We start from the raw sequence: 25,489 nt of genomic DNA on the forward strand, positions 1-25,489 counted from the left end.
CCGGAACCGGCGGCGGGAGCGAGCGGGGGGATCCCGGAGCATCCCGGAACGGCGCGGAGCATCCCCGGGCCGCCGCAGCCCCGCAGCCATGGCCCGGCCCGCCGCGCCCGGCCCCGCGCCATGGTGAGCCCCGTCCCCGCTCCCCGCCCGCCGCATCCCGTGCCGGTGCCCCGGGAAGCACCTCCGGCCCTTCGCTGGTTCTGCCCCCGGTGGTGGGTGAGGTCTGGCGGCTCCCGGGGCTCAGCAGCTCCGTCCCGGGCCGGGAGTGGATCCAGCCTCGGATGCTGGCACCGAGGAAGCTGCGCGGCTTCCTCGGTGCCAGCTCTGAGCGATCCTGTGCTCCAGACCCGGGCTGGTCCTACGGGAAAACTCCCGCACCAAGCTCGTTCCAGACCCGGGCTGGTCCTACGGGAAAACTCCCGCACCAAGCTCGTTCCAGATCCGGGCTGGTCCTACGGGAAAACCCCCGCACCAAGCTCGTTCCAGACCCGGGCTGGTCCTACGGGGAAACTCCTGCACGAAACTTGTTCCGAGCTTGTGCTGAGTGACAGGACAGGATGGAGAGTGTTCTGAATATGTGCGTTCAAGAAATTCTGAGCAGGATGATATCACATCGTCAGAGGGACCCTGCTGTCTCCTGCTTATTCGGTGCAAGCAGCACCCGGGAGCTGCTTGGGATGCACGTGGATAATAATTCTCGATAATTATAATAATTATTGTACTCTCTTAATTATCATTGTCCCGTGTGCTGAGGGTGCAATGTCCCACAAATTCACTTTATTTCCAGTTCTCCTTCCACATATCTGAGGGTTGGAGTTGTAGAACCTATTTTAAACCCACAGAAGTGGTCAAATTTAGTAATGAGGGACATTTTGGTGCTGCTTTTGGGTGTAAACTCAGTGTGATTGTGCAAAGAATCACATCTCTCCATTTGCAAAACTTTTTGTTGCTTTTCTGTACAAATAGACAGGAGAGAGAGAAGGGTAACAGTTTTCAAATACACAATCATTTCTGGCAATGTTTTTCAGGTGGAATTACTTTTTCCTTTATGATGGCTCAAAAGTGAAGGAGGAAGGGGATCCTACAAGTGCTGGCATCTGTTATTTTTACCCTCCCCAGGTAATGTCTGCTTTATTACCTGTAAAGGGTTGCTGATCAGTCTGGATTGGGAGGGGTCAGGCTTCCGGGTGGTTTGGATTAATCCTTATTTAATAGTCAAAAAAGTTTTAAGAATTTTTTTAAGAAATCCCAATTATCAATTAGCTCCAGGTGGAGCAGGGCTGGGCTCTCAGGGCACAGGACAGCACAATCCAGCTCTGTCCTGGTGACATGAACAAACACACACCAGGGATGAAAGTTCCTCTCCATAAGCCCCAGGCCCTTGTGCTGCCTGGAAAATGCAACCCAATTATTTTTCTCCCAGAAATTTGCCTGTTCTACTGTGATTGATTTATAGAATCCCAGAGTTGTTAAGGTTGGAATAATATCAAGTCCAGCCATGAACCCAGTGCCACTAAACCTTGTCCCCAAGTGTCACACCCACACATTTTCTGAACACTTGCAGGAATGGTGACCCTACCACTGCACTGGGCAGCCTGTGCAAATTCCTGACAAACCTTTCTGCAAATTGAGTTGAAATGATAATTACTTTTTATTTACACCTAAAAACAGCAGTGTTTTTTTTTTTTTTTTTTTTTTTTTCTGAGTTCTTTTAATGGGAAATGGGAAATTAAAGTCTTTTCTCCCTGGCAGACCATCCCAGAGCAGCAGGAGCTGCTGTGTGGGCAGATGGCCGGGGTTGTTCGCTGCCTCACCGAGATCTCCGGGGCCCCTCCCAGCCTGGTCCGCCTCAGGAAGCTCAAGTTTGCCGTGGTGGTGGATGGAGACTTTCTGTGGGTGAGTTCAGGAGCCCCAGAGCGGTCACAGAGTGAAAACAGCCAGGGGCTGAAGGATGGCATCAGTCAGTGAGGGTTTATTATTCAGGGTGTGGGCTGCACCCAGGGAGAGCCGGGGAGGGTCCTTGCCGTGCACAAATTTCATTTCATTCATAATTTAAATTCTGTTTTCTGAAGCCTGGCAGTCACTTCAGAATCCTGCAGAAAAATTTCAAATACCTCATCTTTGTGCCCACACCCAAAGGGATTTCTTATGATGTTCCTGGCTGGAAAGAGAATCCCAAAATCCCAGACTGGTTTGGGTTGGAAGGGACCTTAAAGCTCATCCAGTTCCACCCCCTGCTATGGGCAGGGACACCTTTCACTATCCCAGTCCAGCCTGGTCTTGGACACTTCCAGGAATGGGGGATAACAGGATTCCACGTGCTGCAGTTTGTAAGGACACAGTCCAAGCCCAGGCTGGATGAGGTTTGGAGCAACCTGGGCTAGTGGAAAGTGTCCCTGCCCATGGCAGGGGGTAGAACAGGATGGGATTTAAGATCCCTTCCAATCCAAGCCATTCCATGATCCCACAATTCCACAAACCACTCAGTCTCAGTGAACACAGACAGCCAGGAACTGCCTGGCCTGAAGCTCTTGAACAACCAAGAGCAGCCCTGGATGCACTCCAGGATCCAAGCCCTGGAAAGGGGTGGATTTAACCCTTCAGGGAACAAACCTCTGGTTACTTACAAGCCTTTGTAGAGGATGCAGCCTGCCAGGACATGGGGAGCCCAGTCCAACCTGGCCCTGGACACTTCCAGGGATGGGGGATAAACAGGATTCCATATGCTGCAGTTTTTAAGGACACAGTCACTGTTTGATAGTCTGATTGTTCTTTCCTTCTCACCCTCAGCATCCCCAGAGCTTTGTCAGTGTCCACAGGCATTTAGAATATAAAGAGCAGCGTGTGGCAGTTGTGATAAAAGTGTCCCAAACCATCCCTTGGGAACTGGGCTGAGGCCAGCCAGCCCCATTTAACTGGCACTGCCGCTTCTGTTTCAGCAACTCAAAAACTAGATGGAGCATCATCATAATATAAATAATGAGTTAATTAGAATGTTTTGAAGTGCTTATTTTCAGGAAAATGTTCTTAGCTATTAAAGCACCAAGTTAGGTCATCTAACGTGGGAAGGGAGTGTGTCTGAAGCTCTGCATCTCTGATATTTATTTATCCTGTCTGTGCCAGGGCTCTTGTGTGGGTATGTTTGCATTTCCTTTTCCTGTCACTGTGATTCCGAGGGGTGTCTGCCTGCACAGAGCTGCCTGTCCTTGTGTGAAATTGATGAGAGCTGTTCTCACTTGTCGTGCCCGAGTTCTGTCTGACAAGCCCCTGCATGCCCTGCTGTGTGTGCTGTAGGTCCTGGGCTGTGCTGTGGAGCTGGCTGACGTGAGCTGCCGGCGCCTCCTGGAGCAGCTCATCGGCCTCTTCACCTTCTACCACGGCCCCGTGCGTGGGGCATACACGGTAACCGGGGACTGGGGACAGGGGGACAAGGGACTGGGACATTGTAACCAGGGACTGGGACTTGGTAACCAGGGACTGGGGACAGGGGGACAAGGGACTGGGACTTGGTAACCAGGGACTGGGGACAGGGGCACAAGGGACTGGGACATTGTAACCACGGACTGGGGACAGGGGGACAAGGGACTGGGACATTGTAACCAGGGACTGGGGACAGGGGGACAAGGGACTGGGACGGGGGACAAGGGACTGGGACATTGTAACCAGGGACTGGGGACAGGGGGACAAGGGACTGGGACTTGGTAACCACGGACTGGGACCTTGTAATGAGGGACTGGGACATTGTAACCAGGGACTGGGACTGGGGACAGGGGGACAAGGGACTGGGACATGGTAATCAGGGACTGGGACATGATAACCAGGGACTGGGACATGGTAACCAGGGACTGGGGGCGTGGGGACAGGGTGACAAGAGACTGGGACACAGTAACCAAGGACTGGGACATGGTAAAAAGAGACTGGGACATGGTAATGAAGGACTGGAACATGGTAACGAGGGACTGGGGACATGGGGACAGGGTGACAAGAGACTGGGACATGATAACAAGGGACTGAGGACATGGGGACACTGTAACAAGAGACTGGGACATGGTAATGAGGGACTGAGGGCATGGGGACATGGTAAGGAGAGACTGGGACATGGTAATGAGGGACTGGGATACAATAACAAGAGACTGGGACATTGCAGTGAGGGACTGGAGACATGGGGACACAGTAACAAGGGACTGGGACACTGTACCCAGGGACTGGGGACATGAGGACACGGTAAGGAGAGACTGGGACGCGGTAACCAGGGACTGGGGATGTGGGGACACAATAACGAGACTGGGACATTGTAGCGAGGGACTGGAGACATGGTAACAAGGGGACATGGTAACAAGAGACTGGGACGTGATGATGAGGGACCTGGTAATGAGGCACTGGGGACACGGTGGTTTTGGGGAGGTTCAAACACTTCCCGTGGTGTCCCAGCTCTGCAGTGTTGCCTTCCTCCTGCCAAGGGTCCCAAGAAGTGGGACCTAGAAAAGTGAGCAGGTCATCCCCACCATTGCTCCAAGGCCCTGTGGGGCTCTGCTGAACCTTTCCCAGATGTTCACCCTAAAGAGTTTCCCCTCAGTATTGCCTCCCACCTTTCCCTGATCTTATCTTCCCTGACCTATACCTATTCACCTTATTTGTGGATTGCACCTCCCATCCCAAGTGCATAGACCCTTTGCAGTGACAGTGTTTGTGGGGGTTTTGTCACCCACAGACATTTTCCCAGGAGGAGCTGAGCAGGGCGTGGGACAGGTACATTGAGCACATCCAAAAAAACACCAGTGACCTCCACAGGATTTTCAATTCTCTCTGGCATCTGGACAAAACCAAGGTAAGAGCCTGTCCTGTGCAGTGCCCCAGAGCCACTGTATTTGTTTATTTGCTGTTTGGAGTTTTCCCAGGGTTCTGTGGCCTCACTGCTTCTCCCTGCCCAGGTGGATCCCCTGCTTCTGTTGAAGGCAGCTCTCATCCTGCAAACATGCCAGCGCTCTCCCCATGTCCTGGCAGGCTGCATCCTCTACAAAGGCTTGTAAGTAACCAGAGGTTTGTTCCCTGGAGGGTTAAATCCACCCCTTTCCAGGGCTTGGATCCTGGAGTGCATCCAGGGCTGCTCTTGGTTGTTCAAGAGCTTCAGGCCAGGCAGTGCTTGGCTTGTCTGTGTTCACTGAGACTGAGTGGTTTGTGGAATTGTGGGATCATGGAATGGCTTGGATTGGAAGGGATCTTAAATCCCATCCTGTTCCACCCCCACTTTCCACTAGCCCAGGTTGCTCCAGCCCTATCCAACCTGGCCTTGGACGCTTCCAGGGATTCAAGGGCAGCCCCAGCTTCTCTGGGCATCCTATGCCAAGGCCTCACAGTGTCACCCTGTTTTTTTAAGATTTTCTAAGCCTTCTGATGTTGACATTCTTGCAGTGAACTTTCTCACACACTTTTCTGTAAATAACTCATTGTTTTGCACTCCTTTATGGAGGAGGAGGAAGTTGATGGGCTGTTGGTTTGACCAGTGTCATTGGAGAGGTGGCACTGTCACCCTCCAATCCACTGTCACTCTTGGAAAACTATAAATGTTAGAGTCAGAAATTAAACTTCCCTTTTTTCCTTCACCTTGAGAACAGCGGCGTGCGCTTGTGTTTTTTCGTGTCCTGTAGTGACACTCACCACCCTCATGGGAGGAATTCCTTCCCAATATCCCATCTAACCCTGCCCTGTGGCAGTTTGAGTCCATTGCCTCACTGTCCTGCCACTCCAGGCCCTTGGAGTCTCTCCAAGGTTATCTGTGCTCATCACCATGAAGGAGTTCATGATTTGGGTTTTAGTAGAAATCTGCTGGTTTTTGATACTCAGCAGGGTGTGAGGAGTGAATTTCTGAGGCTTTTTAGGGAGAAGTCACCCAGGAAAAGGGAGATGAGTGGATGTTGTGCTCTCCCAGCAGTGTTCCCTCTACAGGTGTGCAGTTCAGTGCAGGTGTGTCCATGTGTCCCTGGGTTTGTCTGACCTGCTGCCCAGCACCACTGTCTGTACTGACAGGAGGTGCACAGGGGGATGAGTCAGGATTCCCCATGAGAAATTCCAGCTTCCTTCAATCAAAGATGACTGAATGACTTCAAGGAAAGCCTCCAAGGTGGCCCTGAAAGACAGGAGGTGGGGAATTCCGAGAATTCCTTGGCAGCAGCGCTCGAGTGCCATTTTTCATTGGCATGAGCTTTTCCAGTGACACCTTTTACAGGCACTGGAAATGTGCCACAGGGAGAGCATCTGCCAGGGAGTGACCTCATAGCTGCAGGCAGGACACTGGAGTGAGTCACTGCAGCACCTGAGAGTGAAGGGACCTGAGCATTTGACTTGAGGAGGGACTTGGGAGCCTTGTCCTGCACCAGGGTGTGTCACACTGTGCCTCTGGTTCTGTCTGGTAGAGACATTTTGTCACCAAATGCCATCAGAGTTGTCTGAGCTGATGATCTGGAAGTTCCCTCTCAAGCCAAACCATTCTGTGCTTGTCTGACTTTGCTTTGTCCTTTCAGGATTGTGAGCACCCAGCTGCCACCTCCACTCACTGCCAAAGTCCTCCTGCAGGGCAGCCAGTCCCCAGGCCAGGTATGGCACTGAGCACATTCCCTGAAAGCAGATTCCCGTGAGGATGTGCTGTGGGAGCTCTTGTCACACAGATCTGGCATGTGTCACCATGGGGAAGGACAAATATTGGTGATGATGCTTAAAGCTTTTATTACTCATGATTTAAAAAGGTTCCAATATTTCTGCACTAGGAATTAGCTTTCTTTTTTCAGTCTTACTGAATTCATGAGTTCTCATTTATGTGGTGTTTTGACTGGCTTTTTACACAAGTTTTGGTATTTACTGGGAAATCCACCAAATGAGTCTCTGACAAACAGCAGTTTTCATTTGCTTTAAAACTTGTCAAAAATTAGTATGTATGTGATCAAGATGTTCTATAAAAGCCATCAGTATGCAGATATAAAGGCAACTTTTGCTTTTCTTCTGCTTGAATGAAGGGAATTTCTGTTCCCTGAGCAGGTGGTGATGATAAATCTGGGCTCTGTCCTGAATTTTAGGTGTATTTTGGTTCTTGGGAAGCTCCCCTTGGCTTTGAGAGCTCCCTAAGGACCAAAACACTTCCCAGCACCAAACAGTCCCAGAGTTTGCTAGGGAGGGTGGTGTGGGGTCTGCTGCAGCCTTGGGGGACTGGGAGGGTGACAGAGGTGTCCCGGTGTCCCTGATCCATGCACAGAGCTGATTTTTGGCTTTTGTTGCAGAGTGAGCCTGGAGCTGAGGAGCTGCAGGAGCCTGGTGAGCATCCAGCTGCATCCTTTGGGCTGCCTTCCCTGCATGGGAGCACGGGCTGGCTCTCTGGGATTCACACCCAAGCTGTGCTGGGTGCTGGAGGAGCTCCAGAATATCCCAGAGGGTGTTGCTGCCACCAGCCAGCCTGTGCTGTGTGATCAGAACCAGCTCCTTCTGCTGGGGTTTGCTCTTTTGGGTTTGATTCCAGATTCTGCAGATTCCCAGCCTTAGTTCCAGTTCCTCATGTGGCCACTTGGCCACTGCCAGCCCCTGACAACAGATGGCTGGTGCTTGCAGTCCAAACCTCCAGCCATCCCCTCTCTCTCAGCATCAGTGTGGGGATGATCTGCCAGGATGGAGACACTGAGGGGAAATTTAACTGTGTCAGGCATGGAGGGATGGGAAAATGCTGGGAACAGGCTGCCCAGCTCAGTTGGGATGCAGGATCATGGAGTTTGGTGTGGTGGTGTTTGCGGGGGTCCCAGAATAAGGGAAGAGATGAGAATCTTGACTCCATGTTTCAGAAGGCTGATTTATTATTTTATGATATATAATTAAGAAAAAATGGTGTACTAGAACTATACTAAAAGAATAGAAGAAAGGATTTCATCAGAAGGCTAGAAAGGAATAGAAAAGAATGATAATAAAGTTTTGTGACTGACCAGAATTCCATCACAGCTGGACCTCTGATTGGTCATCAAGTAGAAAAAACTCACATGAACCAATCACAGATGCACCTGTTGCATTTCACAGCAGCAGATAATCAATGTTTACATTTAATTTCTGAGGCCTCCAGCTTCTCAGGAAAAAAAATCCTGTCAAAAGAGTTTTCCGAAAAATATTTCATAATTCATATTTTATGAAAAATCCTGTCAAAAGGATTTTTTATAAAACATGTCTGTGACAGTTTGGATTGTGGTTTTAAGCTGGGCCATGTTTGTTGAATCCTCCCCTGCTCTTGCAGAGCCTCTGCTGCCGCCGGGTGTCCGAGTGCTGCCCGTGTTCCTCACTGCAGAGGAGGTCTCTGCTCTCCAGGACTTCCCCGTGGAGTGGATGGCCAGGTAGGAGACCAGCCTGACCCAGGGGCAGGATTCACAGCAGGAGCTCACATTGTGTCCCTGTTGCCATTGTCACTGTTCTCCCTGGAGCTAACTCAGGCTCTGTCACTGCCTTTGGAGCTGCCTGAGCCCCTCAGGCTGGGCAGAATTCCATATCCATATTCCTGCTGGGAGCAGCCTGGAGCAGAGCTGCTTCCCCAGAGCAGCTGGGAGCTCTTGGCCCTCAGCTCACAGCTTTGTGGACAAGGCAGGGACATTCCCAGGAGCCTGCAGGGTGAGATTCCCAGGCTTTTCACCTGTGTCAGACCTCGGCCCATCCTTTTCCCAGGTCTCCTTGTAGCAGGGGTGGATCAGCCATTGATCAGTGATCAGCCATTGATCAGTGCCAGGAGCCAGTGGGGTTAGCAGCCATGGGATAACTCCACACAGATCCTGCTCAGTGTTTCATCCACTTTTCATCTCCCTCTAGGTCACCCATGTCCCCAGCAGGCCCCAAAGGAGAGGACAGTGCTCTCTGCTCCCAGGCAGTTCCAGAATCAACAGGAGCTCGTGAAAACCAAGCCCTGGATGGAATCTCTGTGCAGAAGTCCCATAAGGACGCATCAGAAACATCTGCCCCTGGAGATGCTGTGCAGCTAAGCAGCCCTGCAAGTCCTCTGATGGACTTTTCTGGAATGGGAGCCGGCACAAGGGATTCTTCAGCTGCAAACCTGAGTGAAGCAAGCAGTGAAAGCTCAGAGCTCAGCAGGAAAATATCCTTCCCCTCAGAGAGCGACGCAGAGCAGCTCCCAAGCCCTTCCTCACTCCAGACTGAATGTACTTGGACTACAGGTCCATACCTGGAAGGTTTTTCCTTTCCCAACCCTTACTCCTGCGAGCAGGAGAGCCAGGACAAGGGGGAATCCCCTGTGGATTCTGACGTTGGTCACTGTGCTTCCCAAAATTCCCTTTCAGTCAGCCACAGCCCAGCTGTTCCCTCTCCTGCCCAGGAGCTGAGAAAATCCAGTGAGGAGGACAAGCCATGGACTGCAAGCCGGGACCGTGTGTCTGGGGGAAGTGACAGCACAGCTGGTGACCACGGCTGGGGCTTGGACTGTCCAGGCCCTGCTGGACACACACAGCTCCACAACAGGAGGCAGCCACTGCTCCCAGAGCTCCAGGAGGCTCTGCCCAATGCCCCTGCAGTGGACAGGCCGTGTCCAGGCAGCAGGGACAGGCTGGGTGGCACAGGGGGCGAGCCAGCCCAGCTGAGCCTCTACGTTCACTGCATCCAGGGCTTGGTGCTGTCGCTGCTGGCTGAGGAGCGGCTGAGCCGCGACCGCGGCGCCGTGCAGGACGTGGTGAGTGGGAACGCTCTGCCCCGCTGCTGGGGGGCACGGGGCTCACAGCTGAGCAGGCAGTGCTGAATCGTGCTCCTGGTGCCTCCATCACCTGCTGGGAGCTGTGGCAGGCTCGGCAGGCTGCGTGGGAGCTGGCGGAGCGGAGCGGGGCCAGCCGTGTCTCACAGGCGGCTCCCGGTGCTGCTGCTGTTGTCTGGCACTGCCGGGCTCGGAGCAGAGCGTGGGGGTGTGACAGACACCCGCGGGCTGCCAGGGGCCTCTGCTGGAGCTGGGATTCGCTGGGGATCCCCGTGGGTTCCGTGGTTTTTGGGTGTGTTAAAGCCCCAGCCTGTGTGTCACCGCCTCTCCCTCAGGGAGCACCGCAGACGTGGTTGGCAGCAGGACCCAGAGGGGTTCCCTTGGCTGTGGGAGCCTCCAGGCTGCTCCCTGGGGCTGGGGACAGGGATGCCATGATGCCGTGTGGGCACTGCACCTGGGTAACACCAGAGCAATCCCTAATCTCCCTGTGGTGGGATTTGGGTGCCCAGACTCCCTCCCGCTCCCACCCTGCAGGGGCAGGATGTGCTGGCCCCCCGTGTTTCCTGTGAAGCATCAGCTGCAGAGCTGCTGCCTGGCCTCTGCCTCCCTACCAGGAGCTGAGTCAAAGCTGCAGAGCCCTGTTTGATATGCCAGTTGCCATAGGAACAACCTAATTTCCTTCCCCAGCCAGACTGGAAGGTGGAGGGAAGCTCAGACTAATGCAGAGCCTCGAGGTTGCTCCTTCCCCTCGGAGCTGTGGGACACCTGGGAGCTGGGGAATGTCTGCTCTGCACAGCAGGGCTGATGTGCCTGCCTTGGGATTGCTGCCAGATCAGCTGAGCCCTGAGGTGCAGGCAGGGCCCTTTGCACCAGACGTGGCACTTTGTCCCCTTTCTGCTTGTCTGGAACAGCAGGGGGGACACAGGCAGGTGGGAATTGTCAGGCTGGAGAGAGGAATCCCTATTGCACAGGGATTGCACAGTTCATCTTCCCTGATGTCTTGCCCTGGCACTGACAAGCTCTCATTCCATTTAGGCTCCTCTTTTCCCAGACATCCTGCTTCCATCTCACATTCCCTTGTTTTCAATTCCCTTGGAATTCAGCTGTGCCTGGGCTCTTCTGCTACACCCTCCCATGGGTGCAGGTGTGTTATCCCTGAGGAGAGGGGCCCTGCATGCCCCATTGTCCCACGAGGAGGAGCAGCTGGGCTCTGCTGCTGGTGGATTTGAGGCACAACCTCAGCTTGTCTGTCCCTTTGTTTATCTGTAGGTTAAAAATGATCCTCCACTCTCAGGGATGTCAAAGCTTAGTTACTATTAATGTGTTTTTTGAATGCTTTGAGGCCCCCAAATGGCACCAAAGAAGGGTAAAATATGCTGCTTGTGCAGCTGTGAACCTCTGGGAGGGTGGATTCCATCCCAGACTTTCCCTGTGGAGTGGGAGGCTCTTGGCCTCACCTCCTGCTGCTCTTTAGGTCTTATCCCTTCATTTCACTGCACGAAAAGGAAAATCTGTGCCATGACAGGGGTCAAGGATAGGCCAGGCACTGCCATCCTGCTGAACAAAGGCTTGATCCTCTCCCCAGTAGGGAAAAGCTCATTGGCAGGGTGAGGATTATGGAGTTAATCTTCCCAGGAGTGGTGGGGGACCCCTGCCTATGCCCTGCCTGTGCCCAGGGAGCCTCAGCATGACCAGGGCCTCTGGACTACTGAAAATCCATCCAGAATAGCAGCTTGGCATTCATTCAGTGCTTTTGTGTGTGTTTGTGCTGCCCGGTGTAAGCAGAGGAATGTCCCTTGCTGGGGCTGTAAATCATGTGAAATGAGCCCTGGAGAGTCATGGTTGATGGTAAATTAATGGGGCCTTGCATTTTCCTGTAATTAGTAGCATCAGGTGGCTTAAAGGGTGATTGTCAGGTTGGAGGGCCCTTTTCTGAGTCATAGAACCCCAGACTGGTTTGGGTTGGGAGGGACCTTAAAGCCCATCCTGTTCCAACCCCTGCCATGGGCAGGGACAGCTCCCACTGGACCAGGTTGCCCAGAACCCCATCACTGCCTTGAGATCTCTGTGACTTTTCTGTTCCCTCCCTTGGGAGCTCTGTGACTTGTCTGTTCCATCCAAAATTTCCGAGCCATTTTAGGTGGGAGCCTGGACAGCAGAGCGAGGAAGGGTCCGGTCCTTCTGTCACCTGAACTCCTTCCAGAACCTCCTTGAAGCCCAGGTGAGGCTCTGAGCTTTTCCTTTCCCTCTGCCTGCAGTACCACAGCAGCCTGGCCTCCCTAAATGGCCTTGAGGTTCACCTGAGGGAGACCCTGCCCAAGGACTCTTCAGCCTCAGCCAGGACAAACTACAGCTTCACACACTATGACCGTGTCCAGAACGTCCTCACAGGTGAGCCTTCATCCTCTGGGCCTGCAGGAGGGAGCAATGAGGAGAATGGGGTTTATGGGAGCCTTTTCTGAAGCCTCAGACAACATTTCTAAGCCAGATCAAAGGCCCTGTTGTGGGATCTTTGTCTGTTGGGATTGGGGGTGTCCCCAGCTGTGTTCTGCAGCTGTGTATGGTGAGCTCCAGAGCCTTTTCCTGCTCAGTGAACAGGGGCACACTGCAGAGTGGGTTTTTAACACCCCTCTCTCCTGTTCTTTAGCCAACTTGCCCCACACCCCTGGGCCCCTGGACCGGCACTTCCTGAGAGCAGCCACCCTCATCCACTCTGACTTCAGCCAGCTCCCCACGGCCTCAGAAGTCATCATCAGGTAAGGGCTGCTCACAACCCTCCTGTCCCAGAAGGGCACAACCCCTTTCCAAAGCTGGCTGGGTTTTGTTACCACACCCCAGGACCAGTCACATTGCTTTATTCCCTGGATTTCCTTTAATTATGGGTTCCTGGGTGTTGAGAGGCTGCAGTGGCACCAGGAGGGTGGGCTGAGGGCACAGCTGAGTGGTGCCATGGCTTGGATTAAGATGCAACACTCACACAATTGCCAGTTCCTGGCACTGTGAGGTTCTAAGACACGGTTTTAAATTTAGCTGTTCCTAATAAATTTGTGTCTCAGCAGGGAGCCAGAGGCGCCCAGAATTGGCAACCTAGATATTGTTTTCTTGCACGGCTTGTTGGGTTGGAAACACTCTGTGATGTGCATGGCAAACTCAATTGTAATGCTCCAGGAAGGATGGTCTTATCCCAGCCAGAGCCCTTCCCAAAACCCAGAGATTTTCCTGACATCCAGAACCCTTTCCCAGGCCATGGCTGAAGTGGACACCCCTTTCCTCAGCTGAGCTGGGAGTGCACAGATTCCACCCACCTGGTCCTGCTTGTTTGTCCAAAACATGATGAAATAAAGATGCTCCTGGGAATTACACAGTAACTCTGGCACTGCTTGCCAAGGGAATGTGAATCACACACTTCAGAGCTTTGCTGGCTGCTTAAATCCAATCCTAAACTGACTGGCTAAGCTGGCGTGTTCCCTGTTACCCCGAAAAAAGCAACTCCATGTGTGAATCAGCCTGAGTAACAAGATGACTAAAACTGCTTTCTTTTATGGAGAGTTGTCACAGAAGGGTGTCAGCAAACATAGCAGTTGCTGCTTTCCTCCTTCGAGGAGGAATCCAGGGTCCTTGGCTTTGCTCCCTGCCAGCCCTCCTGCAGGGTATACCCTGGGAGGGGGGATTCTTAGTCTTAATTAATGTTTTTAATCACAGCTTTGGTGGTGAGTGAATCTGACTCTTGTCTGAGCCTCATCACACCTGTGAGAGGAGTGGTTCCTGCTGCAAGGTGCTGTGCTGGGATTTGGCTGTGGCCAGCAGCAGTGGCAGAGGAGGAATGTCAGGCACAAGGAGTGTTCCAGACTCGTGGTGTGCTGGGCTGGGCTGGCAGCAAGGGGAATCTTTGGAGTGTGGCCAAACACAGAATCCCAGAATCATTAAGTTTGGAAAAGCTCTCCCAGAGCATCATGTCCAACCTGGGACCAATCCCCACCTTGTCGCCCAGTCCAGAGCACTGAGCTGGACTCAGTCACAGGTTGGACTTGATGGTCTTGGAGGTCTTCCCCAAACTAAATGATTCTGTCATATCCCATTGTCCCTTTTAAGGATGCCAGGACCCTTTAGAAGCTGGGTCTGGTTCCCTGTGGCCTTCAGGAGTTTGGTGCCTGTTCAGCTCCATATTCCCATGCTGAAACACATGAAAATCCCTCTCAAAACCTGGGATCCCAGTGCCCAGCTGTGAATCTTGCCCAAAGGTGTCAGTCTGACCCCTGCCTTTCCCTGCCCCTCCAGGAACGCCTCCACAGCCGTGTATGCCTGCAGGAATCCTGTCCAGGAGACCTACTTCCAGCAGCTGGGAGCTCCCCTGCGCAACTCAGGCGTCCCCAACCCTCATGACAGCGCCTTCAGCCTGCCCAGCAAGGCCAAGCAGAAGCTGCTGAAGCATGGGGTGAACCTGCTGTGAGCTGCTGTGCTCAGACAACAGCTCAGCCCTGTCAATGTTCATCTCCAGGAAGGAAAATCTCAGCTGTTTGTGCCTAGAGAGGCAGGAGGCACTGCCCTGCCTCTCTGGGGTCTCCAGCCTGCCTGGCCCTGAGGAAGGGACACTCCTTGCCCTCTCCTGAAGCACATTTTGGGCTGGTGCAGGTGTCACTGACAGCATTTACCAAAGACTGAGGACAGAATGCAGCATCTTGGGGCTCTTGGTTTACATGGACTTTACAGGGACTCCTTGGTGCTCTGCAGACTCCCCACGTGCCTTGATCTGAGGTAAAACCTCACCTTGCTCTGAGTTACACAGCCCCCAGGCACTGCTGCCTTTCAAACATGTCAGTCAGCCACTGTGTGTGCCTGCCCTTGCCCTGGTCAGACTTTGGCTTTATTTCTGTCCCTTAATCCATGGCAATGATCCTTCCATGACGTTATGCCTTACCTTGCTTAGCAGTGCCTGCCTGTTGTCACACGGGAGCAGAACAAGAGCTGCAGAGCTCACAATCCCCCTCTGGGTGCTCCCAGGAGGTTTTTACACCACAGGTGACTCTGGAGGGATGTCCTGTCCCTCCACACCTCCCTGGTCGGTGATGGTCCAGCCCAGCCCTGCCCTCATTGTGCCCACATGGATGTGCAGCCTCCCAGGGGCTGGGTGATGGTGATGGTGGTGTGAGTGTCCCTCAGCCTGTGCTCCCTCCCTCCTCCTGCAGGACCTCACTTCACTGCTCTTACTGCTCTATTTGCCCACACTTTGCAGACCCCAAAGTTGCCTCTTAGCTGGTGGGACCAAAGAGGTTTTGTACCCCCTCAGCTGCTGTCCCCTTCCTGCTCTGACAGTGTCCCCAATCCGTGGTGGCCAGGGGGACCTGTGGTGGTGGCTGCTTACACTGAGGGATGGATAGCTGTGTTTGGACCCTGCTGCTGGTGCAGACACACCCCTGAGTGTGACTGTGGAAATAAAGGAGTCTCCAAGGCTCATCCCAGCAGCCAGAGTCACGTTGTTGTCATGTTTGTGGTTCCTGATGGGCTGGGTCGTGGGAGCTGTTCCCTGTTTACCTCCTCCAGGGGTGGTTCCTGCAGTGCTGGGGTGGAACAGGCAGAGCCTGTTGGTTCAATCAGTCCTGCAGAGCAGCTGCTTGGAAGGTTCCTGGTGGATAGATGTGTGACAGAGATGGTGAGCAGAGACATGAACGTAGGGAGGTGCTGAATCAGAGCTGGGCATGGGAAGGTCACCACTGCCACAGCTTCTGCTCCCACTCCAGCACAGACCATTCCCAAGGTTGCTCTGTCATCCCAGGGCTGCTCCTCAGACATTGCTGGGAAGTTCAAAGGACTCCAGAGGACGAGCCAGCTGCTTGCTCAGGGGTGGTTGGGCACAGATGCCACCTGGCTGGCAGCCCTGGCAGCTGAGGAGGTGTTTCAGCAGGAGCAGAGTCATGTGGCACTGCTCCCATCCTGGCCATGGAAGGACTGTCAGGAGCCTGTTGGCAGTGTAGGAGTGAAAACTCCCTGGGAAGCCTGAGCTGGAGCCACCCTGGCGACCTCCTGTTTCAGTTCCACCCATGTGAAAGATGGCACAAGGTAAGGTGCTGCTTCCCTGGTGACCTCCCTGCACACTTCCACTGCTCTGGTTATGGAGGCAGCACAGGAAACATCACAAGGAAGAATATCAGGGTGGGAGAAGGCAGGAGGGATGAGGGTTGTGTGCTCTGGGATCCCTGCTCAGCTGAGCCAAGGGACTTCTCTGGGAGATGCTGCTCTGCCTGTCCCTCAGCAGATCTGGGTTCCCTCTGCAGTTCCCAGGAGAGGAAGCCTTGGAGCACCAGGAGCAGCTCCAGCCTGCTCTGCTCCTCGGGGAGATCCACTTAGATCCTGCCTGAGTGCTTGGGAAGTGGCTGTGTGCTCTAGCAGGAAACACAGAGAAGTGGACGGAGAAGCCCGAGAGGGACAGGAGGGGGATTTGGCAGAGCAGCCAAGCACAGAGCGGATGGATGCTCCTGCCTGCTGCCGTCAGGGATCCTGCTCTGCAATCTGCTGAGCCGTCTGCCAGCCAGGAACAGCTGGGCTGGCTCTGCTCCTTCCTTCAGCTGCTCAGGCTGAATCTGCCCAGCCAGCCCCTGCCTGCCCACCCAGCCCTGTGCTGGTCAGGAGGGAGCAGCACACGGAGAGCTCCTAGCCCGCAGGGCGATGGCTGTGCTGGAGAGGATGCTTAAAAATGGGGCATTTTTAATCTGCTCCATCAGCTGGGCCTGTCTGAGTGCTGCCAGGGGGGCTCATAGGGAGCAATTCCTGCCCTGCCAAGCTGGCTTTGTGCTTAAGGGTGTGAAGCATTGGTTTGCAGGCAGCTGAGTGGGATTTGAGCAGCACCCTCTGCTCTGGAGATGCTCCTGGGAAGCTGCTGCCTTTGATGAATCAGTGCAGGCAGCTGGAAGGAATTCCTGAAATGGTTTGTGGATGCTCTGGCAAGGCTGATAGCTTCTGTGTGGAGCTTTGGGCCTGCAGCTGCTCCTGGGGATGGCTGGGGACAATCTCTGCTGCACTGGGCCAGGCAGCAGGGCTGGAATCCGCATGTGTCCCCCACCAGCAGGCTGTGGGAGATGCTCCCTGTGCTCCTTGGCAGCCTGGGCTCCACTGACATCACAGAATCCCAGGATGGTTTGCTTTGGAAAGGACCTCAAATATCCATTTGCAAGTCCCTGCCACAGGCAAGGATTCACCCACTAGACCAGGTTGCTCAGGGCCCCATCCAACCTGGCCAAATCCAGGCCTGGGGGGCTGTGACTGCTCAGGACAGAGTTTCCATGGGCTGGGTATTTTCAAGCACTGGCCACACTCACCGTATCCCTGGCAAACAGGCCTGTGCCCCCTCCCACCCTGCAGCTCCTGCTCTTTCCAGGCCATTCTCCCCACCAGATAAGCAGGACCCGACCCTTTGCTGTTTGCTTGACCCTGGAGTTGTTATAACAGCAGGCAAAGCCCATTCTGTTTTCAGCACAACTGTTTATTGATAATCTTTGCTTATCCACTGTATGAATGTTACCAACCTTTGGACAGAGCCAGCCTGCTTCCCCAGGGCCTGTGTCCAGGTAGCCAATGCGTGTAGAAATCATGCACTTCAGGTAGTCTGTAACAAGACGGGTGTAAAAAATATCTCAGATGTATTTGAAATCTCTGCCTCCTCTTGCAATTGACTCACTGAAAAGTCTGTAAAGAAGTTGTTGGGGGACAGGGCTGGTCCCTCCCAGGCAGGGCACAGAGGCAGAAGGTCCCCAGGCAGAGCTGTGAGCATCCACCACACACTGTGCTTTGGGGGGGTGTTATAAACCAGCCCCCAGACCCCAAAACAGACAGGGGGACTTCAGGAAAAGCGTGGTGGTCCCTGGGTGGGCAGGACCTCATTGCTCAGGCTGCAGAATTAACCCCCCCTTGGGAATCTGTCCTGTGGTGTCAGGTCCATGGGAGCTGCCACAGTGTGTGCCTGCCCTGGCTTGAGGAAAGGAGAAGATGGAGCAGCAGAAGGAATGGTGACCTCCTTTCTTCCTACAGACAGACAAAACCCCCATTCTCTGTTTCCAAACAGCATCCCTGCCCCTGCAGGGCCTCCCAGCTGGGAGCTGGGAAAACTGAGGGTTGCAGATAGAGCAAGGAAGGGATTTGGGCAATTGCAAACACCCTTGGTCAGACTGAAGAGCACGACTGTGTGTGCTGTTCCCTCAGCAGGGTGGAGGTCAGGGCTCCTGCCTTGCTGGGCTGGCAATGGACTCTGCTCCCTGCCTGGGTGACAAAAGGGATTTCTGAGGGCAGGAGGACTGGGGAGCCCCAGCTGGCACATGGAGGAGGAAGCAGGAGCCCCAGGAGGGTTCTTTGTGAGCAGAGCTGTGCCCTGCCCAGCCCATCACACCCAACCTGGGGGGAGCACAGTGCCCATGGCAGCCCCCAGTGTCCATCAGTCCATCCATCCCGGGCAGGGCAGGCTGGTTGGCTGTTATGGTGTGTGTGTGTGTTGTTCCTTTGATGACCACGAGGAAAATTTTTACATTACATTCAAACGAGCACCCTTGGGTTTGTTACTCTACTTCTGAACACCGCAAAACACAGTTAGCAACAGAACACGACGGAGCAGGGGGGGCAGCGAGCCCCGGCGGGGCCGAGGCGCCGGCGCTTGCAAAAGAATCCCTGAAGCCAACGATGGAGGAAGAGGATGGGCGCGGATACACGTCACAGTTTCCATTTACAACACCCCCGGGATGGAGCACCGAGGCCGTGAGCCGGGAGAGGGCCCCGGCAGAGCTGCCCTGAACCCACCAGGCCGGGCAGCGCCGTCATCGTCCCGGCGCGAAGATGAAGTCGAGGGCTTGGCGCTCGGCCGCCGCCACGTTGGGGTGCCACAGGTCCACCATGAACACCACGCGGGGACCTTCCTCCGGGGCACCTGAGGGGTGGAAACACACAGTGAGGGCAGGGAGACACCCCAGTGCAACCCCAGCAAACCTTCCTCTGGGGCACCTGGGGGTGCTGCGGTGTGATGTCATGGTTTGCCTCAGTTTCCTCAGTGTGACTGTTCACAGGGGTCTTAGGATGAGGGAAGAGACTCCATGTTTCAGAAGGCTTGATTTATTATTTCATTATATATATATTATATTACAACTATACTAAAAGCATAGAAGAAAGGATTTCATCAGAGGGCTAGCTAAGAATAGAATAAGAAAGAATCATAACAAAGGCTTGTGGCTCGGACTCTCTGTCCAAGCCAGCTGACTGTGATTGGCCATTAATTAGAAACAAGCAACATGGGCCAATCAAAGATCCACCTGTTGCATTCCACAGCAGCAGATAACCATTGTTTACATTTTGTTCCTGAGGCCTCTCAGCTTCTCAGGAGGAAAAATCCTAAGGAAAGAATTTTTCATAAAAGATGTCTGTGATACCCCAGTCCTTCCCCAGGTGTGTCAATCACCTCTCGTTTCCTCCACCTTGAGCCCTGCTGAGTGCTGTCTGTCAGTCCTGGCATGCCAGAAGGTGCTGAGTGAATGGCAGAGTTCAAAAGATGCCTTCCCCCCCTGGAGGACATTGAGCCATCCAGGTATCATTTGTCCCTTAAGACTTCCTCCTGCTACCTGGTTGGTGGCCCTCTGTGCCCCTTCCCTGCCCCTCTCCCCAGAGTTAAAAGGAACAGCAACAACGTGGTTCAGGGAGTTCTGTTGGAGCTGTTGCTGCATTCAGAGGGCTGTGGGCCAGGAATAAAGCTCTGGATTGAAATCTCCATCAGAACCGACTCCTTTCCTTCATCCTCACCTTAAAGCTTCTCCATCAGAGGTAAACCTGAGCTCCTGTATGTCTGGACTTGTCTCAAGTGCCCAGCTGCAGCACCCAGCTAGCCAAAGGTGTCTCTGAGGTGAAAACACCACAGTTGCCACCTTTTGGTCAAGCAGCAAGGCCCAGACGAACCTAGGCACATCCCGTCCAGCTATATTGGTAATATTCCAATAAGTAGGGGTGGAAACACAAAGTGAGGGCAGGGAGGCACCTCCCCAGTGCCACCTGCTTACTGAGAACTCAGGGACATGGGGCATGCTCCTCCCAGCCAGGCCTGCTTTGGGATTTGAGGATTCCTGAGGCAAGGCCTGCGTGCAGCTGCGTCCTGGATCTGTGTGGGGAGCGGCTGCTGCGCCACTCCGGCCTTCCCGGCCCTGCACGGGGCTGTGCTTCCCAATCCCACAGCAGGTCTGATGTGGAAGCAACAGCTTTTGTTCTCCCACTCTCTCTGCATGCTCCCCTGTGTAGAGCAGCTCTGCCTGATGCTTTCATGCCACGGGCGACTAATGCCGGGTAATCCGGGAGAGCTGGAGCGGAACAGGCCCCGTCAGGAGGGAGCAGGAACCATCCAGAAATCCAGCAAGACTGCTCCCCTGCTGGCCTGCCAGCACCGAGCTGCAGCAGGGCTGCAGACAGAGCAAGGAAGGAATTTGGGCAGTTCCTAATGCCCTTGGTCAGACTGAGAACACGGCTGTGTGTGCTGTTCCCTCAGCAGCATGGAGGCCGGGGCTCGGCCTTGCTGGGCTGGCAATGGACTTTGCTCCCTGCCTGGGTGACAAAAGGGATTTCTGAGGGCAGGAGGAGGTGGAGGCCGTGGCACCACAGCCAGAGCTGCCCTGCAGAGCTTGGTGGTGAAGGAAACTGAGCTGCCATGAGGGGAGAGGATCAGCAGGCCCTGTGCTGGGCCCACAAGCAAGTCGGGATGGGAGCGAGCCATGGGCTGGCTGAGGGGCTCCAGGGGTGTGCCAGGAAAGGGTGCCAGGATATCCCAGCACCCTGAGGCAGAGGGAGTGAGTTAATGGGGAGCCCTGCCATGCCAGGGACAGGAATGCTCCCACTTAGGGCAGGCCAGAGCCCTGAGCCCCTCGGGACATAGGGACCCAGCCACACTGGGGCAGCAGAAGCGACTGGGCATGGGTGCCCCCTGACTCATCCCCAGTCCCCAACACCACAGGGGACACCATGAGGCCCCACACACTGAACTCACCTTCGTGGAACGCCGTGTGCAGGAAGGAGTCATCGAAGAGCAGGCACCGGCCCTCAGCCCAACACTGGGGCTCGCCCCCCACCACCAGCTCGCAGTTGCTGGGTGTCTTCAGACCTTCAGGCACAAAGAGAGAGGACAGGGAGGGTCAGGTCATGCCCAGCTCCCTGCAGTGGGGCAGCAGGCAGCAAACTGAGCTCTGTGTGAGCCCCACGCTGCTGTTGAGGGGCTGCTCCCCTGCAAGGAGTGACCTGAACCCCAAGCCTGGAGCAGCTCAGTCCCTGCCTCACTCCCTGTCTGCTCCCTCCTGCCTTTTCACTGTCCCCAGCAAGCTCAGCACTGCAGGCACTACTTTCATATCTGGAACAGCTCTCCAGTCCCCAGAGCCCATGGCCCCGAGGTGTGCACAGGGAGCCAGGCTCCTGGGATATTTTCTAACTTCAGGACCAAAGGTAAATCCTGCCTACTCCTTCCTCCAGCCCTGCAGCAATGACCCTGCCCCAGGCAAGGCTTGGGGAGCAGGAATTGTACTGGGGCTGGAAAATGGGGGCTCATTTGTGACTCTGCCACAAGCTCCCCAGGGACCTGCCCCATCCTTCAGTCTCCACCCAAGGTGCTGCCTCAGGGTGACCCATGGGGCTGCAAGGACAGAAGTCTGGGGGAGTCACAAAACGCTCATAGGGAAGCAGCTCTGTGAGGGCTACATGAAGGACAATCACAGAAATAAAATGGGTCTTTTCCTAAAATATCAGCACAAACCAAAGCAGTTTGACAGGGGTAGATCCCATCACCTCCTGCCCCGGGACTGTCACCCCTGCAGTGCTGGGGACACTGGAGCTGCTGCAGAGGCATCCTGCCCTGAAGATGTGGCCGTGGTGGAGAAAGGGGTCAGGGCTCACGTGGCTCCTGAACGGTAACGATGCAGCAAACGAGCAGGACGGATCCAAGAGCAATGCCAAACCCAGCCAGCGCAGCAGGGACTCCCAGCTGCCCGGGAAAGCTGGGACTACAAAGCTGCTGTTTCAAAGGCTGCAAAATCCAAAGCCATTTCCCTGCACAACAGCCTCAGCTGGAGATGCTGGAACAGGGAAGCTGAGCTGCTGGGGTATGCAGGGAGGGAGCAACCTGCAGCCCTTCCATCCCACCCATATGCTGGGATGCTGCCCTGGCCCATGGAAGCTGCCTGTGCCTGGAGTAAATCCTCAGGAGTGATTTGCCCCACTGATGGCTGTGCTGGCTTTGCAATCCAGCTGCCTGAAAGGGCAGGTTGTGTCTTAACACATCCATGCCCTGGGCACAGCAAGAATTGTGTTCCCAGCACCAAAGTGGGGGTGTCAGTGTTCCCCTGGCCCAGTGCTGAGTCCCAGTGGAAGGACAATCAAATGATCCATGTCATTCCTCTGCCCAGGGCATGTGTGCTCCAGGTGTGATCACCTGAGCCCACTGGCTCCTCCCAGGAACCTCTCCCAGCCCCTCATGAGGGGAGCACATTCCCCAGTGCCCCAGAGAGAGGGGTGAGTGACAAGCTTCCTCTTGGCACCAGCAAGGGCAGCTCCTGGGATCAGCTCTGAAAACAATTCCCCACAAATGGCCAGCAGTGCCTGGGTGTGTTTACCCGAGCTGTTGGCTGAACAGGCGCGGTTGGTGTTTGCCAGCCGGGCCCATGCGGTGCCTCCCCCGGCACGGCCGGTGCTGTGCCAGCCCAGCCATCTGTGCCATGTGGGCTCTCCCCGTGCCTGCAGGGAGCACTGTGCCACCAGCCCAGCACCTGACCCACCACAGGGGACACCCCGGGACATCCCTGCCCTCACTCGCAGCTTTGCAAACCCCAAAGCAGCATCTCTGTGCTCCCATCTACCCGTGTCCCGTGCAGAGCATCCGAGATTCCAGGAGAGGGGAGCTGCCAGTGGCAGAACACAGTCCTGGAGCAGCACCCCAGGCTGCCCTACATCCCAGCATGGGAGAGGGACCTGCCTGCAGAGAGGGGGCTGTTCAGAGACCCCTATGAAAAAGCAGCTGGTATATCACACACCAGAAAGAGTTCACAGCCCAGGGTTAGCAGGAGGAGGAGGTGAAACCCTCCTGCTGCTGATCTGGAGATGCTGGAGATGTCAGGAACCCAGGGACTGTCACCATCAAAGCCCCCAAAACCTTCCTCAGGCCAAAGTTGTCTGAGCCCCAAGAGCACAGAGTGCCAGAGACTTTTTTGGGGCTCCTGCACCCTGCCACCCTCCTGACACATGACCCACAGCGCCGGACACTCACCGAGGTGGCAGCGGATGCGGATGTTGGTGGGCCCGTAGTGCTCGGCGATGACAGTGCCCGGGCTCAGCACAGAGATGCAGGCGTTCCCAAAGACATTGTTGCCAATGCAGGTGCGGAGGCTCCCGAGCAAGCGGTACGTCCGTGGGCATCTCCGGCAGTTCCTGGGCACGCACATGCCCTGGTTCACCAGGTAGAAGGTGAACCACTCCCCGCTGGGCGTGCTGTTCATTTTCCATCCTTGCGGGAGGCTGCAGTTTGAGAATGCCTTGTACAGGGTCTCAAACTCGCACAGGATGGTCTGGAAGTTGCGCTCCAGCAACTCCACGTCGTGCTTTTGAGCGTCCCGCGAGAAGTAGGGCGTGGTGGGCAAGTCGGGCAGGAAGAATACTTCTGGCTTCTGGATGGAGGGCCGGCTGTTGAGGTAGCGGCCCTGCTCACGGATGCCCTTGTGGATCCTGCCCATGCCAGACCAGGAGTAGCGCTTGGCGTACTCCTGCAGGTTGTGGTAGAGTTTCTGGTTGAGGCCGTCGTGGTGCGAGCAGCGCACGCACTCGGGCGACTGGCAGTACACGAAGCCGTTCTGCACCCCGTTGGCCTCGGCGCTCTGCATCAGCGCGTTCACCGTGGCGTAGGCGCGGGGCTGCTCCCGCCCCACGTGGTAGCAGTACCACACGAAGAGGACCAGCAGGCAGGCGACGGCCACCAGGGCCGTGGCGTCGCAGTCGCGGAAAGACTGGATGCCTGTGGCGATGAAATCCCGGAGTCCGTCCAGGGACCAGCTCCAGTCCGTCAGCCACTCCAAAGACATGGTGGTGGTGCTGGGAGCGCGCAGTGGGGCCCGGCGGTCACTGCTCGTGGGGCTCAGGGGCACCCACACCATGCAGCCGGGCCAGGGCGCGGTGGGAAGGGGCTGCCATGGGCGAGCGGAGCGGCGGCTCTGCCCTGCTCTGCCCTGAGCTCTGCATTGGCAGCGGTGCCCGGCAGCACCCCTGGGTCAGCAGCTACGTGGCTGGAGAATCCTCGCTGGTGTTCTTGGGTCCATCATGCTGAAAGGCAGTGCTGGAGGGAGGTTCTGGGGAGAGAAACCCAGAGGTGTTAGGGAGAGGGCTGTCCTGTGGGGTCCCTGCTGGGGTCAGTGCACAGGATACAGCTGGAGCTGTGAGCTGGGACTGGCTCCTCAGGGAGGGGATGGTGGATAAGGGGCCCAAGGATGCTGAGTAAATCCCCCAGTGCTCTCAACAGCATCTTCCACAAATACCCAAATAAAAGGCCCAGACCCAGACTCCATCTCCCACTGTCCCAGTGACCATGTCCCCTCCTGCTCGTCCTTCAGTTTCTTTCCTAAGCTGCTGCCTTATCATGTCTGAAATCTGGCTGCTAAGTGAATATACACAGAGAGTACACACTTCGCTGCCCTATCTGGCAGCACATCAGCTTATCCCATCCATCTGATGGCTCTGAAGTGACTCTCCCTCCCCAGACCAAGCTGTGGGAGAGCCCAGAGCTCAGCCAGCACATGGCCACAGGGCCAGCACATGGCAAGAGGAGCAGGTCAGGGTGGTGGCAGCAGGGGCAGCTCAGGTTGGCTTGTTTGATTTCACCAGCTCACTAGTAAGGGCACTCACTAAGTAGCAGGATGGGTTTATGAGCCAGGAAAGCCATCCAAACCCTCCTCAGCCCTTCCTGCCAAGGTCCTGCAGCCTCTCAACGTGCATTTCCTTATCAATGGTGATGGAGACGGGCTGCAGATGAGATCTGACCCTGCTGCAGGGCTGGAGACCTGGGATTCAGGCAGTGCTACACCCCAGGGAGGAACATCCACACACCCAACCTCCCTCCACCCTACTTCCTTGTAGCGTGCTGCCTGCGTGCCCCATCCCAGGATCTGCAGTCCACGTGGCATGTCACAGCCTCCCGGGAATCTCAAGATAACTTTCCTCCATCTCCACGGCTGGCATCCCTCCAGACACTCCCGCTTCTCCCACCCAGGCCTCCGTTCCCAGGGTGCAACCACAGAGTCGGTGCCAGGGACGTCCCCCGAAGCCAGCACAACCCCCGTGCTGGACAACCCCCTGCTACCTGCAGGACTGGAGCATGTCAGGGAAGGAGCAGAGCCCTGGGTGATGTTTATTCAGGGTGGCTCCTGCCCTACAAAGGGAACTGATCAGGCACAGCAGCCACGCTCGGTCAGAGCTGATGGGAACACAAAGGGGAACAGAGCTGGGGTGTCCGACAGCCTCGGGGTCCCCAGGTCAGAGTCACACCCTGCAAGGGCAGCACAGCACAAACACAGCCCCAGTGCTGCCCCAGGGAATGCAGCCAACACCTCAGATCGGGGGGAAACCATCAGAGCAGCAAGAAATCCAAGCACCCATGCTGACACACTGCCTGCCTGACCCCAGAAAGCCCAGGAGCCCCTTGCTGCAGAGCCCTGGGGTTCTCTGGGCACAGTATCCGTGGGACCAGCCCAGGAGCTGCCTCCTGTTCCAGCACAGCCACTCCACTGCAAACCT

The 25,489-nt window shown here is 55.3% G+C and overlaps 2 protein-coding genes across 2 annotated transcripts; one reads left to right on the forward strand and one right to left on the reverse strand.

The window, feature by feature from the left end:
* Window positions 1–88: 88 nt before the first annotated feature.
* On the forward strand, window positions 89–14,475 carry HPS4 (HPS4 biogenesis of lysosomal organelles complex 3 subunit 2). Its single transcript, XM_058816535.1, has 13 exons — window positions 89–123; window positions 1,029–1,119; window positions 1,753–1,896; window positions 3,295–3,402; window positions 4,712–4,828; window positions 4,932–5,026; window positions 6,522–6,594; window positions 7,272–7,305; window positions 8,264–8,360; window positions 8,827–9,697; window positions 11,974–12,106; window positions 12,363–12,471; window positions 13,994–14,475. Exons 1-13 carry the CDS (start codon window positions 89–91, stop codon window positions 14,163–14,165), a joined length of 2,079 nt encoding a protein of 692 aa, XP_058672518.1. The 3' UTR covers window positions 14,166–14,475.
* Window positions 14,476–18,513: 4,038 nt separating this feature from the next.
* On the reverse strand, window positions 18,514–23,856 carry ASPHD2 (aspartate beta-hydroxylase domain containing 2). The gene is made up of 3 exons (XM_058816928.1): window positions 22,977–23,856; window positions 20,715–20,828; window positions 18,514–18,623 (listed from the first exon to the last, which is right to left on the reverse strand). The coding sequence occupies exons 1-3, from the start codon at window positions 23,854–23,856 to the stop codon at window positions 18,514–18,516; spliced, it is 1,104 nt and encodes a 367-aa protein (XP_058672911.1).
* Window positions 23,857–25,489: the final 1,633 nt, after the last annotated feature.

This window comes from Ammospiza caudacuta, chromosome 18 (assembly GCF_027887145.1).
Source record: "Ammospiza caudacuta isolate bAmmCau1 chromosome 18, bAmmCau1.pri, whole genome shotgun sequence".
Classification (NCBI taxonomy): domain Eukaryota; kingdom Metazoa; phylum Chordata; class Aves; order Passeriformes; family Passerellidae; genus Ammospiza; species Ammospiza caudacuta.